The following is a 16,902-nucleotide window of genomic DNA, read 5'->3' on the forward strand; positions in this document are numbered from 1 at the left end:
GTTGTTCAGAAGTATTAAATTTTTAAAATAAAGAAGTTAAGGAGAAACTCGAATGTTGAACGACTCGTCGAGAAAATCGCTTGGCAAAAGGAATTCAATGGTAGAGAAGGAAGAGATGGAGGGCAAGTAATTCTGTGAGTGATCCTTATCAATGTATGATATGGTGAGTGATAAACAAGTTTTAAATGCGGTTTTCTAAGTTGTTATTATGGTTAAATGTTCTCTATGTTTGAATGCGAATGACGATTAAATGTTTTATGTGTAGTTTTTCATAAATAGTTATTGTTGTGTTTATAAACTTGATATGTGACTGATGCTTTCTATTGTTAATTGACTTTAGGGTATTTCGTCATTGATATTTATTCCATACTATTGTCATTACTGTGGTGGGATATGTAAGGAAAGTAGCTAGCCAGCTAACCTTTCGATAGAAAAAATGAGATGACGTAAGAAGGTGAAATATGTTGTAAAACGCATATGAAAATCCCAGGTAACTCGCATGATGCTAGTAGATTAATCCCATATCTTGGCAATGAGAGAATCCTAGGATTGAGAGAGATTGGATACGAGATAAAAATCTTAGGTAATTCGCGTGACGCTGATTGCGGGTGAATCTCATATCTTAGTGTTCAACTTAAATTGTGAAAAGATCTAAGCGTGCAGTGTCAATGGTGTTGTTGTACTAATGATTGAGGTACTTGTATGGATGAGATGAGATTTATACGAATCGGTTTGACATTATTATTATTATTTTCTCAAAAACATCACTCACTAAGTTCGTTTAACTTATGTTTTAAGTTTTTCCCCTCCCTAGGTTGTTAGACGTTAAAGCTAAGTGAAGAATTGACCTCGAGCATTGGAGCCTAGTTAAAGAGAGAAAGTAGAGTTACTTCGTATCCTTATATGGCATGCTAGCCATAACATCTCATCATGCGTTTAAGGAGCCGATTGGTAAGAGTGTTGCTTCTTAACACCCAAAACTAAAATCAATAAGAAGGTGAGGGAACACCTAGGCTGGTGAGGCCAAGCGAAAGAGCAAGAAAGTCAAAGCTGATGAAGGGAATTATATATTGTTTCTCAAGTTGAGAATGTTGGGCGACCAAGGTAAAGAAGGCAATTAGGACTTGTGCCTCTAGGTGCCCTGCCTCAAGGAGGCAATTAAAGCGACAAAGAAAGAAAAAGAGACCTCGAAGGATGTCCTTGAGATTGGTTGTAAATGACAAGGGGAAAAAAGGATAGAGATCGAAGTCTTATACCTTTAACTACCTTGGCGCAAAGAGAAGCACCTCGGTAGGAAGAAGAAGCATGTTGGTAAGAAGAAAGACAACATGAGAATCTCAGACTTTGTTTTATTTCATTCAAAGTAAAGTGTAATTGTTGTAATTTGTAATGTATGAATATTATAAGTGTTAAGCTAATAAAGAGAAGAAATTTAGTTATTTTCGTTGTCCTGTTGTTATCTCTTTAAGTTGTAGCATAAGAGTTAAAATTAAGTTGTGTTATGTAAAAGTACTAGGCAACAAAGTAAAGTCAAAGGTTGTAAATTACTTTTCTATTGTGTGCGTCATTGTGCTTATTGCCTACAAGTTGTTGAGTTAAGCAATAAGAGCTACGTGGCGAAGCGAAGTTGAAGGGTTGTTTTCTGTTGCAGAAAGCTAAGAAGGTCTCTACGGCTCAATGGAAGAGTTTCACAAACGAGACAAGAGTAAGAGTTATTCTGCTTACTAGATATTTAGAGTGTCATCTCGCGGACAGATATGCAATGATTGTCTAGGTGGCACACCCTTATCTGGTTGCATAGAGTGATACTTGGGGCGAGGTATGACATAAGCAATGCGATAAGAATGGATGGCGAGAAAGAAGCATGCATTGAATGCCAAAAGTTAGGCACTTCTCATGATAATACGAGAAAAAGCGTCTACACCTAAGAAAGTAGAGGCAAGGAAGTGTCTTGTCAGGATAACTTGACCACTCGCTGAGGAAAATAAATGTCTGTTGCTTCTAAAAAAGATAGTAGGGTTAAGCGAGTAAAGAGTTTGGCGGCCCAAGGAGATAAGGTGTGCATCTCGAGGAAAGTCCAATCGTCGTTGACGATTAGTCTACGTGTCGAGTTTAGGTTGGCTGCATCGCGGCTACTTAAGTGAGATGACACGTGTAAAGAGAGAAAGTGACCATTGGACATAGAAGGTCACTACTTAAGTGAGATGACGTTCACTGTGTCGTTGATCGTCGGCCAAGTTGAAACAATCTAAGCCATCCTCTTCTCTTCAGTCGCACATCAGCCGCACACCTGCAGCAAGCCGAGCCACGCCTGAGCCAATCCCTGTCTTTCGCAACCGAGCCGCCTAGCTAGGTCCTCCTTAGCCAAGCCATTTTTCAGTCGTCAGTCTGAATTTGTGGTCCTTTTTCCACCTATTTTTATAAGTTGAATGGATTTTTGGCATACCCAACAAAGATTAATTTTTGGATCCTCACTAATTTAATTTTGGATTAAATTGGTTAGATTTTAACTGGAACTTTGAGCTGTGGAGTTTTTCCCAAGCAAGGATAATTTGGATTCAACCTCGACTTTGGGTAAGTTGAATCAACTAGATTATTTGGATCCTTAATCAATTGTTAACTAAGTTATTGAATTTAGTATCTTTCCTTACTATTTAAGACTTCATTGTTTGGGAAAGCTTGGTTATTTGATGTTAAAACTTGGTTAAGCTAATCTCCAGGTAAGAGATTCTTCTACTAGACCTTTAAACTGAAGTAAGAGCTTGCATGTAATTTTTCCATTATGCATTGAGGTAGCTAAGATGCATAATGAGTTATGTTTATGATGACTGATAGTCATGAAAGAGTTTATGTTTAAGATGACTGATAGTTATGACATGAGATATGTTGATGATGATATTTGATGATGTTGATGTTTATGCATGAAATGTTAATCTTGATTAAGAATGCTACGATTAATATTCATGTCATGCTTATGATGTTATGTTGTGTACATGCTCTGGTTAGGCTGTACAGTTAGCTTTATCTATTAGAGTCGTACCCACATGGGTGTCCCTTGGGATCACCACCTTTTTATGACTGTGTAGTCCGACAAGATCACCAGGCCAATATGATATGATATGTTACGATGATTCGACGAGGTCACTTAAAGCTCGATTGTCTTAGCGTTTTTTTCAAGTTCACTAAAGACCAGCTTTGTCCTTGGTGTTCCTTATGTTCACCGAAGACCAGTTTTGTCCTAGGTGTTTCTTTAGGTTCACCGAAGACCAGAGATGTTCCTACGAGATTATAGATTGCGCGTCTTTAGGAACGTGCCAGTTTAGGGGTACCACTTTACAGGTCTCTAATAGGAAGTTAACAGACACCTAGTAGGACTAGTAGTAGGTCCCTTACTGAGTATATTTTTTATACTCACTCTTTTATGTTTAATTTTTTAGGCAAGGGTATAGGCAAGTTGGGAAATGACAAGAAGTGACCCTGGCGTGCCATTACGTTATGTGTTTTTATTTCAATATTTTGTACTTTCATTATTTCTCTTTTTGAAACTAGATAGAGCCTGATTAGGATTTTATTTTTGAGATTTATTTCTACTTACTTTAGTTATTTATGATTTTAATGAGCATTTGAGATTTTAAATTAAGAAAGTTTTATTATCATTTAAGTAGTAATGTCCTCAACATAGTATTAAGAGTTGGGTTGTTACAGTTGGTATCAGAGCCTAAGTTTTTAGGTTCTGCAGACTGACTTACGAAGTAAGTCTTTATTTTTGTTTTACCCCTAAGTCTAATATGGTCCTTCGTCACTCGCTAGGTATGTTTTATGATTTAGGATGATGCTATGTTTATAACCTTGCCTAAATTAAACTAGATAAGTATGAATGTTATGACTGTATTGTGAAAAACTTCTGCTGGTGGAATTTAGGAAAAATGTCGCCACGTAGAGGTACACATAGAGTTGGTAGGAGAGGTAGAGGAGCTGGACGTATCCAGCCTGAAGAGCAACCTACTGTATAGACGGCCAATCTTACTACACCTATCACTCATGCAGATCTCATTACAATGGAGAAGAGGTACCAATATATGCTAAAGGATGCATTGGCACCGTTTCATGTTGTCCAACAGACCCTGCCAGCTCCTACTCAAGCCTCAGAAGAATCTCAGATTGTGTCAAACCAACTTTCGTAGAGGTTAAAAATCTGAGAGACTTTAGGAAGTACAACCCCAAGATGTTTGATGGGTTTTTGGATGATCCCACCAAGGCCCAAATGTGGTTGACTTCTGTAGAGACCATCTTTAGGTATATGAAGTGCCTTAACGACCAGAAAGTTCAATGTGCAGTATTCTTTTTGACAAATAGAGGCACCGCCTGGTGGGAGACTGCGGAGAGAATGTTGGGTGGTAATGTCAAGCAAATAACCTAAGAGTAGTGCAAGGAGAGTTTTTATGAAAAATTCTTCTCTGCCAGCCTGAGGTATGCTAAGCAGCAAAAGTTTCTAAATCAGGACTAAGGCGATGTGACTGTGGAGCAGTACGATGCAGAGTTTGATATGCTCTCCTCTTTTTCTCATGATGTAGTAAGGAATGAGGCTACCGGGACCAACAAGTTCGTTAGCGGTCTCATACTAGACCTCCAAGGTTTCATTCGAACCTTCAAGCCAATCACCCATGCTGATGCAATGCGTCTGGCAGTGGATATGAGTCTGTACGAGAGAGCTAATCCGTCCCAGGCTGCAGGAAAAGGGTCAACCCCAGGTCAGAAGAGAAAGGCTCAGTTGCAGCCTACTATAGCATCACAGCGAAATTTGAGGTGAGGAGGTATCTTTTAGCATCATCTTCAGAAGATTGCTTCAGCAGGAAGACCCTTGAGAGAACTACCTGTCGATCGTAGCTATAGGAGATCTCATAGAGGACGTTGCTTTGTATGAAGTGAAGTTTGTTTTAAGTGCAAGAAACCAGGGCATACTGTTGACTTTTGTACTTAGAAACTACTTGGGACTACCTCGAACCAGACTTCCACTTCTCAGGAGGGAAAGGTATTTGCCACTACTCATTAGGAGGCCGAGCAATCTGGTACTGTAGTGACATATATGCACCCAATCTTGGGGCACTTCGCATTTGTGTTGTTTGATTCTTGGTTATCTCATTCTTTTATATACTCAGTATTTGTTCAGCATATATGTTTAGAGGTAGAACCATTGGGTAATATACTATCTGTTTCTACTCCATATTGAGAAGTTATGTTGTCCAAAGAAAAGATAAGAGCATGTCAAATAGAGATAGCAAACCATGTGTTAGATGTAACTTTGCTAGTTTTAGACATGCGAGATTTTGATGTAATTCTAGGCATGGATTGACTATCTGCTAACCATGCAAGTATAGATTGTTTCCGTAAGGAGGTAGTTTTTAACTAGCGGCTAGTTCAAATTTAAGGGTACAAGGACTGTGGTCCTACCCAAAGTTATCTCAGCTATGAAAGCTAGTAAGCTACTCAACCAGGGTACTTGGAGTATCTTGGCTAGCGTAGTAGACACCAGAAAACCTGAAGTTTCCTTGTCATCTGAGCCAATGGTGAGAGAATATCCTGACGTTTTCCCTGATGAGCTTCTATGACTTCCACCTCCTAGAGTGATCAATTTTGCTATTGAGTTAGAGTCAGACACTGTCCCAATATCTAAAGCTCTTTATAGAATCGCCCCTGCTAAGCTGAAAGAGCTGAAGATCCAGTTGCAAGAGTTGCTAGACAATGGTTTTATTCGACCTAGTATGTCACCTTAGGGAGCACCAGTATTGTTTGTGAAGAAGAAGGATGGATCGATGCACTTTTGCATTGATTACAGAGAGCTGAATAAGGTGACAGTCAAGAACCGCTATCCATTACTTAGAATTGATGACTTGTTTGATCAGCTACAAGGAGCCACTATTTTCTTTGAGATTGATTTACGTTTAGGCTATCACCAGCTGAGGATTAGAGACAGTGATATGCCTAAGATTTAATTTCATTCCAGATATAGGCATTACGAGTTCATTGTAATGTCTTTTGGCTTGATCAATGCTCCTGTTGTATTTATGGATTTGATGAATAGGGTGTTTAAGGACTTCTTAGACACTTTTGTTATAGTTTTTATTGATGACATCTTGGTTTACTCCAAGATAGAGGCTGGGCATGAGAAGCATTTTCATCAAGTTTTGGAGACTCTTCGAGCTAATCAGCTATATGCTAAGTGTTCTAAGTGTGAGTTCTGGCTGAAAAAGGTGTCTTTTCTTGGTCATGTAGTATCTAGTGAGGGAGTCTCTGTAGACCCAGCAAAGATTGAAGTTGTTACGAGTTGACCTCGATCTTCTACAATCAGTGAAGTTCGTAGTTTTCTGGACTTAGCAGGTTATTACAGTAGGTTCGTGGAAGATTTCTCTCGTATAGCCAGTCCTTTGACTCAGTTGTTCAGGAAGGAGACTCCTTTTGTTTGGAGCCCAGCATGTGAGAGTAGTTTCAAAGAGCTTAAGCAGAAGCTTGTGACTGCACCAGTGTAACGACCCGAACTTTTAAACTAAGTTAAGGTCATTACTCAAAAGATAAACATCAAAAGACACTTTTTTTGAAAAGAGGATAACTAAAATCTTTATAAAATTAATATCAAGACGTTCACAAAAAAACATAAGATTTTTAAAATTAACAAAAATAATTTGAAAACGTGACCTGCGGGTTCTAACAATTTTAAAGGAATAAAAACAAATAAATAGGATAAAATCTTTAAGTAAAATGGTTAAAATTTAAAAATACTAAAAGACATATAAATGAGTGCGGAAGCTGAACTGTGTCCCAATATGGCATGCCACGGATCCCTCGCTGTAGCTCGCCAGCTTCTTAAGTTCTTTACCTTAGCCTGAAATATTAAACATAGGAAAGAGTAAGTTTATAAATATACTCAGTAAGGGACCCACTACTTGTAACGCCCCAAAAATTAAGATAGTTTTGGAGTTGATTATCTTAATTTTGCATAATTAGATTTAATTTATTGGGCATTATTTTGAATTCATTTAATGAGAATTATTTGATTTTTGTGGGAATTGAAATTAATTAAATATTTGTTGAATGAATATTTAATTAATTAGAGATTTTGGCATGTGGTGTTTGTTGAGATTTTGATTAAATGGTATGGTATGAGGATTAAGTAAAGTTGTGGATTTTTAGTGTTGTTGAAGTTGAATTAAATTAAATAATTATAGATGTTATTTTATTAAATTGTAGGGCGGAAAGTTTGTTGGAGATTTGATAATTGTATGTATATGTGGAAATATATATATAATTATTATGTTAAAGGAAAAGATAATTATATTTGTCGAAATATAATTATTTAAGGAAAAGATAATTGTACTTTGGAGAAAGATAAATAATAATTAATTATTGTGGAAGATAATTAATTATTTCGAAGAAAGATAAATAATAATTAATTATTGTGGAAGATAATTAATTATGTTGGAGAAAGATGAATAATAATTAATTATTGTGGAACATAATTAATTATTTTGGAGAAAGATAAATAATAATTAATTATTGTAGAAGATAATTAATTATTTTGGAGAAAGATAAATAATAATTAATTATTGTGGAAGATAATTAATTATTCTAAAAGGTTAAATATTGATTATGAAATGGAGTTGTAATGGTTGGGTTAAGATAATTCATGTTGGAAGTTATAAGTGATTTATTGGGAAAGATTTGATTGATTAAATTAATTAAGGATTTAAGTTAATTTGAGATTTTGGAGGGAAAAGTTGGTTTTGGTGGAATTGGATTTAATTGAGTATATATATATATATATATATATATATATATATATATATATATATATATATATATTTATTTAATAATTTGGAAAAGTGAAGTTAATTATATGACAGAATATAATTATATTTGTTTGGAAAAGAAAATAATCTATGAGGAGAGAGATGGTTGATTTGATTGAACAAGAAAGGATATATATTTATTTAGAAAAGAGAATAATGGTTTAAATAAATATATATGTTTATTATAGATTTTGGTGAGAGAAAAATAACAATAATAAAGAAGTATTATTATTATTATTATTATTAATGGTTATAAGTGGCTAAGATTTTGTACATTTAAGGCATTTATTTAGGAAAGATAATGAGAATAAAGATATATATAGATATATATATCCTAAAAGGAAAAAGAAATAATAATAATAAATATTATTGTTATTATTTGGGTCTATAAATAACATTGAAATGCTTAAGTTGGAAAGAAAAGGAAAAAAAAAAGAGGTTTTTCATCTTCTTCTCTAAGATAACCCTCTACCGCTACCGCCTCACCAGTTTTAGTTTATTATTCCATTTTTAATGAAAATTTAGTCTTCCCTCTTTTCAAGAAAGTGTTTATTGTTATTGTTTCATTTTAGTAATTATCTCAGCTTAGTATAAAGAGTTGAGTCGTTACACTACTAGTCCTGTTAGGTGATATGTTAACATTTTGTTAAAAACATAATCATAACGTTGTGTGTCCAATGGAGCACACCTGAGTGAGTGAGACCGTACGAACACCCCTAAATCGTGCGAGTGATCTCGTAGGAACACCTCTAATCGTGCGAGTGGTCCCGTCGGAACATCCCTAGTCATGCGAGTGACCCCGTATACACAATATAACTGTCCCTTAACCGTGCATGTGATCCATAGGTACACCCTTAAATCGTATGAGTGATCCCATAGGAACATCCCTAGTCTTGCGAGTAACCCCATAGATAGGACCACAATACATGTAGGGTAAAAAGCTTAACAGACAAAGTTAACAGACACACTACAATCCAAAGCATGTAACATCATCATAAAATCATAACATGACATGAATATTAACCATAACGTTCCTATTCATGTGATTTCATGTATCATAAACATCATAAACATACCAGTCATCATCGTCATTCATAAAATCAGTCATCATCATCAATCATAAAATCAGTCATCATCATCAATTATAATATCAATCATCATCAACACAATATCAATCATCATCTATAGCATTGCATTATGCATCTTAGCTACCATCAATGCATAATCGTAAATACGTAGTAGAATCTCTTACCTGGAGATTATAAAAAAAAAAAAAAAATTTCTTTGCTGATAGTAATCTCCCAATTAAAGCAGATCCAAACTTAACCAAATTGAGGTTGAAAAATTGTCTAAACTTTGATGAGAAAATTCATCAATTCTTCAAGCTTTACCAAAAGGACCAATCATAACTAAAACTGGTGAGGTGGTGGCGGCAGAAGGTTATCTTAGTGAAGAAAATGAAAAACCTTTTTCTTTTTCCTTTTCTTTTCAACTTAAGCATTCCAATGCTATTTATAAACCCAAATAATAAAAATAATATTTTCTTATTATTATTTTCTTTTCCTTTTAGGATATATATATAATACCAACATATACATATATCTTTATTCCCATTATTTTTTGCGAAAAATAATTAATTATCTTCCATAATAATTAATTATTATTTATCTTTTCCCAAAATAATTAATTATCTTCCACAATAGTTAATTATTATTCATCTTTCTCTAAAATAATTAATTATCTTCCACAATAATTAATTATTATTTATCTTTCTCCAAAATAATTAATTATCTTCCACAATAATTAATTATTATTTATCTTTCTCCAAAATAATTAATTACCTTTCACAATAATTAATTATTATTTACCTTTCTCCAAAATAATTAATTACCTTTCACAATAATTAATTATTATTTACCTTTCTCCAAAATACTTAATTATTATTTATCTTTCTCCAAAATAATTAATTATCTTCCACAATAATTAATTATTATTTATCTTCCTCGAAAATAAATATCCTTTTATAACTAATTATATTTACCCAAAATATAATTATTTTCCTTTTTCTCCCTTAAAAATATCTTTTCTCTAAAATCAAATTATCTTTTCCTTAAATAATTATATCTCAACAAATATAATTATCTTTTTCTTTAACATAATAATTATATATATATTTCCATATATACATATAATTATCAAATCTCCAACAAACACTCTACAATTTAATTAAATAACATCCATAATTATTTAATTCAACTTCAATAACACTAAAAATTCACAACTTTACTTAATCCTCTTAACCTACCATTTAATCAAAATCTCAACAAACAACACATGTCAAAACCTCTAAATTAATTAAATATTCATCCAACAAATATTTAATTAATTTCAATTCCCACAAAATTAAATACTTCTTATTAAATGAATTCAAAAGAACCCCCAATAAATTAAATTTAATCAAACAAAACTAAGATAATTAACTCCAAAATTATCTTATTTTTTGGGGCGTTACAACCAGTCCTTAAAGTGCCAGATGGATCTGGAAGTTTTGTAATCTACAGTGATGCCTCCAAGAAAAGACTGGGTTGTGTTTTGATGCAACAAGGTAAGGTGGTTGCTTATGCCACTTGTTAGTTGAAAAGTCATGAGCATAATTGCCCTACCCATGATTTAGAGTTGGCAGCTATGATTTTTGTACTGAAGATATGGAGACACTACTTGTATGGCGAGAAGATACAAATCTTTAATGACCATAAGAGTCCGAAAATACTTCTTTATGCCGAAGGAGTTAAACATGAGGTAGAGGAGATGACTTGAGTTAGTAAAGGACTATAACTGTATTACCCAGGTAAGGCGAATGTAGCTGATGCGCTTAGTAGGAAGGTGTCACATTCAGCAGCACTTATTACTGACCAGGCCCCATTGCTTAGAGACTTTGAAAGAGCAGAGATTGTAGTTTCAATAGAGGAAGTTACCTCATAGTTGGCCCATTTGTCAGTGCAGCCGACTTTGAGATAGAGGGTTATTGTTGCTTAGCTAAATGATCCATATTTGGTTGAGATGCGCTGCCTGCCAAAAGCAGGACAAGACGAGGAGTTCTCCATATCCTCTAAAGATGGACTTGTGTTTGAGGGGCGTTTATGCGTCCCAGCAGACAGTGCAGTTAAGACTGAGCTTTTGAATTAGGCCCATAGTTCTCTATTTTCTATGCATCCTGGTAGTACAAAGATGTACCAGGACTTGAAGCAAGTTTACTGGTGGAAAAATATGAAGAGAGAAGTGGCAGACTTTGTTAGTAGATGCTTGATGTGCCAGTAGGTGAAGGCACCAAGATAGAGGCCAGCATGTTTGTTTCAACCCTTGAGTGTGCTAGGGTGGAAGTGGAAGAGTGTGTCTATGAACTTCATTACAAGACTACCTAGAACCTTGAAGGGTTATACAGTGATATGGGTAGTAGTTGACAGGCTCACGAAGTCAGCTCACTTCATTATAGGGAAATCCACTTACACTGTCAGTAAGTGAGGACAGTTATATATGACGGAGATAGCAAGACTACATGGAGTGCCTGTGTCTATCGTTTCTGACAGAAATGCTCGTTTCACTTAAAAGTTTTGGAAAGGACTTCAGCTTGCCTTGGGCACGAGGTTAGATTTCAACACAACCTTTCATCCTCAGACAGATGGTCAAATAGAGCGTTTGAACCAAATTTTGGAAGATATGCTGCGAGCTTGTGTGCTGGAGTTTTCAGGGAGTTAGGACTCTCATTTGCATTTGATGGAGTCGCTTATAACAACAGCTATTAGGCTACCATTGACCTAGCACCGTTTGAATCTCTATATGGTAGGTGTTGTAGATCTCCTGTACATTGGGGTGAGGTTGGTGAGCAGAGAATGTAAGGCTCTGAATTAGTTCAGACCACTAATACAACCGTACAGAAGATTAGAGCTAGTATGTTAACAACGCATAGTAGACAGAAGAGTTACGCTTTGGCAAGGGAGGTCAAGATGCTTCGTAATAGAGGAATTGCACTGGTCAAAGTTCTTTAGCGTAACCATGTAGTTGAAGAGGCCACATGGGACAGAGAGGACGACATGAGAACCCAATATCCCGAGCTGTTCGAGGATTAAAACTTTCGAGGACGAAAGTTTCCCAAAGGAGGAAAGATTGTAACGCCCCAAAGTAAATTTTAAGATTTATTACCTTAAGTGTAATTTTGACCTTGTTGAAATTATTGTTGGTGTTGTTTGGATTAATGATTGAAATTCATTGTTTTAAGTAAATTATGGTTGGTGGAATTGTATTTAAAGGAATTTTGATTAATTATATAGATTATATAATTAATTGAATTTGAAGTTAAAATAATTATATTATGAGCATAATATAATTATTTTAAGGATATGTATTATTTAGGAAAGATAAAATGATGTGATTGGAAAGAGAGAGTATTTGAGTTTAAAAAGAATATTTGATGGGTTTTAAATGAAAAATAGAAGATTTGTGTTGTTTTGGAAGAATAGGAAAAAGAAAGAAAAATAATAGCAATTATATTATTACTATTACCTTTATTAAATAGGCCTTGGGAAGCGTGGATACTCACTATTCATCATCTCCTTCCTCAAGAAATCGAAAAAAGAAAAAAAAAAAACCCGAATCTCTTAAAACCCTAGCAACCAATTTCGTCGCAGCCTCCACCTCCCTCCGTCGCTTCGCGCCGCCATTTAACTTTCCCATCACAAGCCGCACGTCTTCTCTGTCGTCCACCATTTGAGCCATCTCGTTTTCATCCGTCTTTCGCTGTGTTGTCCTCGTCTAGCACGCCTCGACAAACTTTCAGTGGCTGCAGTCAACGAACGACAGACCCAGCCGACCCTTCCTTCGACGCATGCCGTTTCTTTGCTCTTCACCGTCGACCGTTACGATCTTTGGTTCGCGTCCGCCATGCCCAACCGTCGAAGCCTCTGCCACGAATGGTCTTTGAAAAGCAAATCATACCTTCTAAACCTAAATTTAATTTGTTTTCCAATACAATTTTATTTTCTCCAAGTTTAATCTCCATATATTTTATAAAAAAAGTTATATGTTCAGATATATAATAGTTTAATCTCCATAAATTGTATTTAATTTCGAGAATATCTGATAGATTATTCTAAAATTTCATCGTTGTAGAAACATGTTAGGTTAGACAAAATATAAACTTATCTCTAATTGATTAACAAAATTACTTTAATATTGGATGTCATATAGATACATGAATCTTAAAAGATAAAAAAGAGTTTTAAAATAATTATCAAAAACACAAAATTAAACTTATGTATATTAGAACATTTATTTGGTTTTTCTTTTTCTTTTTTAGATTTCCTTTTTTAGGAAAACAAAATTGTACCTATCTGTTAAAAATTTAATAGGCACATCTAATGTTTAGGGATCATAAAACTTAAACAACTAAATTTATAATTGAACATTAGCTTATTTGAATTATGTCTTAGTAACATACACCCATGGAGATGCCACTAATCATAGCAATATCCGTATTTCTAACATTATAGTCATCATATTTATGTTATAATTTTTTCATTAACAACTTAACGTCCATTTCATTTTCTGTCCTTATTTTGAATTTACATTTTATTTAATTAATTGAGTAGACTCAACCCATCAATTGAGAATTATCTACAATCATATATGAGACTTCATTATATATATACATGATGATTTAGAATTAATAATCAAACACATCAATGAGAGCTTTCAAACAAAGAAGACTTTTATATCGTTGTCTATTAAGTACTCAAAGCTATAGAAAAAAAAAATTAAAAAAAAAGACAAGGTATCTCAATGTGCTTTCTTTATATATTAGATACTAGTTTTATAATTAGTTGTAAAGTTACAAAGCACTCAACCAATTTTATTCCAGTTATGCACACGTTCATCGATATTAACAGGATTATTTCGTAGGTAAATTCCATCATCTTTAGCAATCCAAATGCAATTTTTGTCGTAGCACCTAGAATTGAGCCAAACATGTTTTTCAACCCAAAAAGATTCAAACGAGACACTAAAATTTGGCTTCTCCAGGTAGCACCAAAATAACGTCCTTCCAAACAAGCTAACCCTAAAGGTCCAATGGAATTCCGCTCCTTTTACCAAATGTTGGATTCCCAAATCATCATCTCTAGACTTACAATGCACCAATAGGGTTTCATTGCTCAAGCCATTTACCACATGAATGTGCCATCTTGGGTGTGGTATTGGAACTGCCGTGCATGGCTGAACCACCACCATAGCCACCAACACAAGTAATGGAACCACTGCCAAATGCATTATTGTTCCCATTTTGCTTTGAATTAAATTTTCTTTTAGAGTGTGTTTGTTTGATATATATATCTACAATGTGCTCCTATTGTTTGTATTTATAGATGTTGAAGTGATGCATGAATTAGACCGTATTCATGTTTTATTAATGATTTTTTTTAAAAGGAAATAATAATCAATAATAATACACACATCCCATGTTTAAAGCTATTTATGAATAAGATGATAAAGAAGGGAAAGTAATAATTAATAATTAATGATGTACAATGTATGCACTTCTATCAAATTAGAGTATAAGCGAAAGGCCATGATATGTTAATTGTTAACTCTCCTTTTGTGCCTTAATGTAAGCGTTATATAAAAATTGCCCGATGCTTTATGAGTTTCAAGATATGTAATGTAGGGGACATTGCGAACGTTTCATTTTTACTTTTAAAGACAACTTTTTTATTTAGTTTTATGATTTTTGGTTGTCTCGATTTTCCTTTTCTTTTTTAATAATAATAAAAAAAAAAGCATAGTATAAAATAAATAAAAAGGAACATGATTGCATTTGAGCTGTGTTCCACTCATGCAGAACCTTCTTAATTGACTACAACGAATAGATAAACACTTTTCCTTCATATACTTGTTCAAAGACTAATGCAACACTACATGCGTAATTACAGATTTAAGTTCAATTATAAACGATCTCGTAATGCGTAAAAAAAGTTACTAAACTTTAAAAGATGTCTTTAAACTTTAATAATTATAATTATTTTCGCAAAGGATTCAAAATTACCATTTTTTTTCTCGATGAAAATCGTTAAAATTATTTGATTAAAAAATATCCCTATTTTTGTGAGTTTTGGTATTGTCTCCAATCTCCTGCGTGGATCCTTCTCAACAAAACTCCCTTTTATCAAATCAGGACCTCATAGTTGGGATTCTGAAGTTTTGTAAGTTTTGTGGTTTTGGAGTTGTGGTGGAGTTGCGTAAATTACGTAGTTGAAAAGAATTTGCAGCATCAGCAGATTTAGTATGGGTCCAGGGAAGGTTCGAGCCCCCTTAACTTTATCGTCTTTATATATTATATATATAAAGAAAATATTTAATTTTTAATATTTATGGGTAGCTTAGCGGTTATTCTGTTTATTAGGTTCGAATCTTTCTTATGTAATTTATTTTTCTTTTAGACCATGTCAATAAATTTTGGAGTTGGTTTTTAGATGCATGTAGTGGATTTTGCATACTTTAAAATTTTGGTATTTTCAGGTATTTTTAATTTTTTTGAGGTCGATTACATGTCATATACATGGGAGGGTCTATCTTGATGGACAAAACACGTTAATAGAAGGGTTATCTTGATGGAGTAATCCAATTTCTTAATGGGGAAAAGATGTCAAAGTCCCATTTTCTTGATTGCCAATTCCATAAAGAAAGAGTTTTTGATGACACGTTTTAACCATCAAAAAAACTAGTTTTGTTAATGGTTCGTCTTTCTTGATGTTTTGCCTACTTGATGGGCAAAGACTATCAAGGTAGACATTTTTTGATGTGCTTTGCTTATCAAAGAAGGCCAAATTTGTAGTAGTGTCTTTTCAAAAAATTGTAAAAATTGTTATCTATTTAAAAATAATGACCTTAGCTTAATTTGAAAAGTTGGGTCGTTACACATTATATTTAAGTAGTGCCTTAAAAAAATCACTTAGGGATCCATTTGTGAACAAATTCATCAACATTAGTAGGATTGTTTCTCAAATAAATTCCATCATCTTTAGCAATCCAAATACATGTTAATTGGGTCGTCCCACACCTATCACGAAGCCAAGTGTTCTCTAGAGATTCGGGCCAAAAGCTTTCAAAAGAGACATACGCATCTGCCTTCTCCAATCTACACCAAAACAAGGTTGTTCCCCAAAAGTTTTCTTGAAAACTCCATTTGAAATCATCTCCACGGTTAACCAAATAATGATAGCCCAAATCATCATTTCCTGACTGGCAATGCACATCCAACCCGAGGTAACTTAGCCCATTCACCATTCGAACCGACCACCGCGGAAGCTGAGCCCCGACCATAGCCACCGTGGCAAGCCACAAAACGATCATATTTCTCATCATCATTTTCCTTTTAATTATGCACATTTTTTCACCAATATCTTTATTACAGTTGATGTTTTGGACATGTATCTAGTGGGACATGTATATAGTGGGATCAAACATACATACTTATAGTTCACGCAAAAAATTAAATGGTAGGGTTTTAATTTAAAAGAAATTAATCACCTACCTAAATTTGTGATGTGCATAATATAAATTTTCCTCTTGAGAAAATGATACCAATGCATTAATTAGGTATCTGTTATTAAGTTATTAACTATTCAAGTATTTGAATTCAGAGAATATTTGATTAATATTTAATTTTCATGTTAATGCTATTGTAGGTATAGAAAGTATATGACTTTACGGATACAATTAACATAAACTTCACCCATTAATATCACAGCCGTTTGGGCAAATTGCTTTTTCAAAAAAAAAAAAAAAATCATCCAACCACCTTGATTTTTGTTGAGGTTGTTTAAAATGGAAAAATTGCTAAATATATTTAAATATATAGCAAAATTTCATAGTCTTATCAATATCTATTGGTGATGAATGATAGTAGTCTCTCAGTTTCTATTAGTGACCTTTTGTTATATTTGTAAATATTTTGGTTCATTTTTTTTGATATATTTGAAAATAATATAACTTTTTTTTTCAAAAAGAA

The 16,902-nt window shown here is 33.8% G+C and overlaps 2 protein-coding genes across 2 annotated transcripts; both read right to left on the reverse strand.

Moving 5' to 3' along the window:
• Positions 1-13,739: 13,739 nt before the first annotated feature.
• Positions 13,740-14,177, reverse strand: LOC103500542 (S-protein homolog 1-like). The gene has a single exon (XM_008463892.2). It carries the CDS (start codon positions 14,175-14,177, stop codon positions 13,740-13,742), a length of 438 nt encoding a protein of 145 aa, XP_008462114.2.
• A 1,662-nt stretch (positions 14,178-15,839) lies between these two features.
• On the reverse strand, positions 15,840-16,214 carry LOC103500541 (S-protein homolog 1-like). Its single transcript, XM_008463891.2, has one exon. The coding sequence runs from the start codon at positions 16,212-16,214 to the stop codon at positions 15,840-15,842; it is 375 nt and encodes a 124-aa protein (XP_008462113.2).
• Between the last annotated feature and the right edge of the window lie 688 nt (positions 16,215-16,902).

This window comes from Cucumis melo, chromosome 1 (genome assembly GCF_025177605.1).
Source record: "Cucumis melo cultivar AY chromosome 1, USDA_Cmelo_AY_1.0, whole genome shotgun sequence".
Classification (NCBI taxonomy): domain Eukaryota; kingdom Viridiplantae; phylum Streptophyta; class Magnoliopsida; order Cucurbitales; family Cucurbitaceae; genus Cucumis; species Cucumis melo.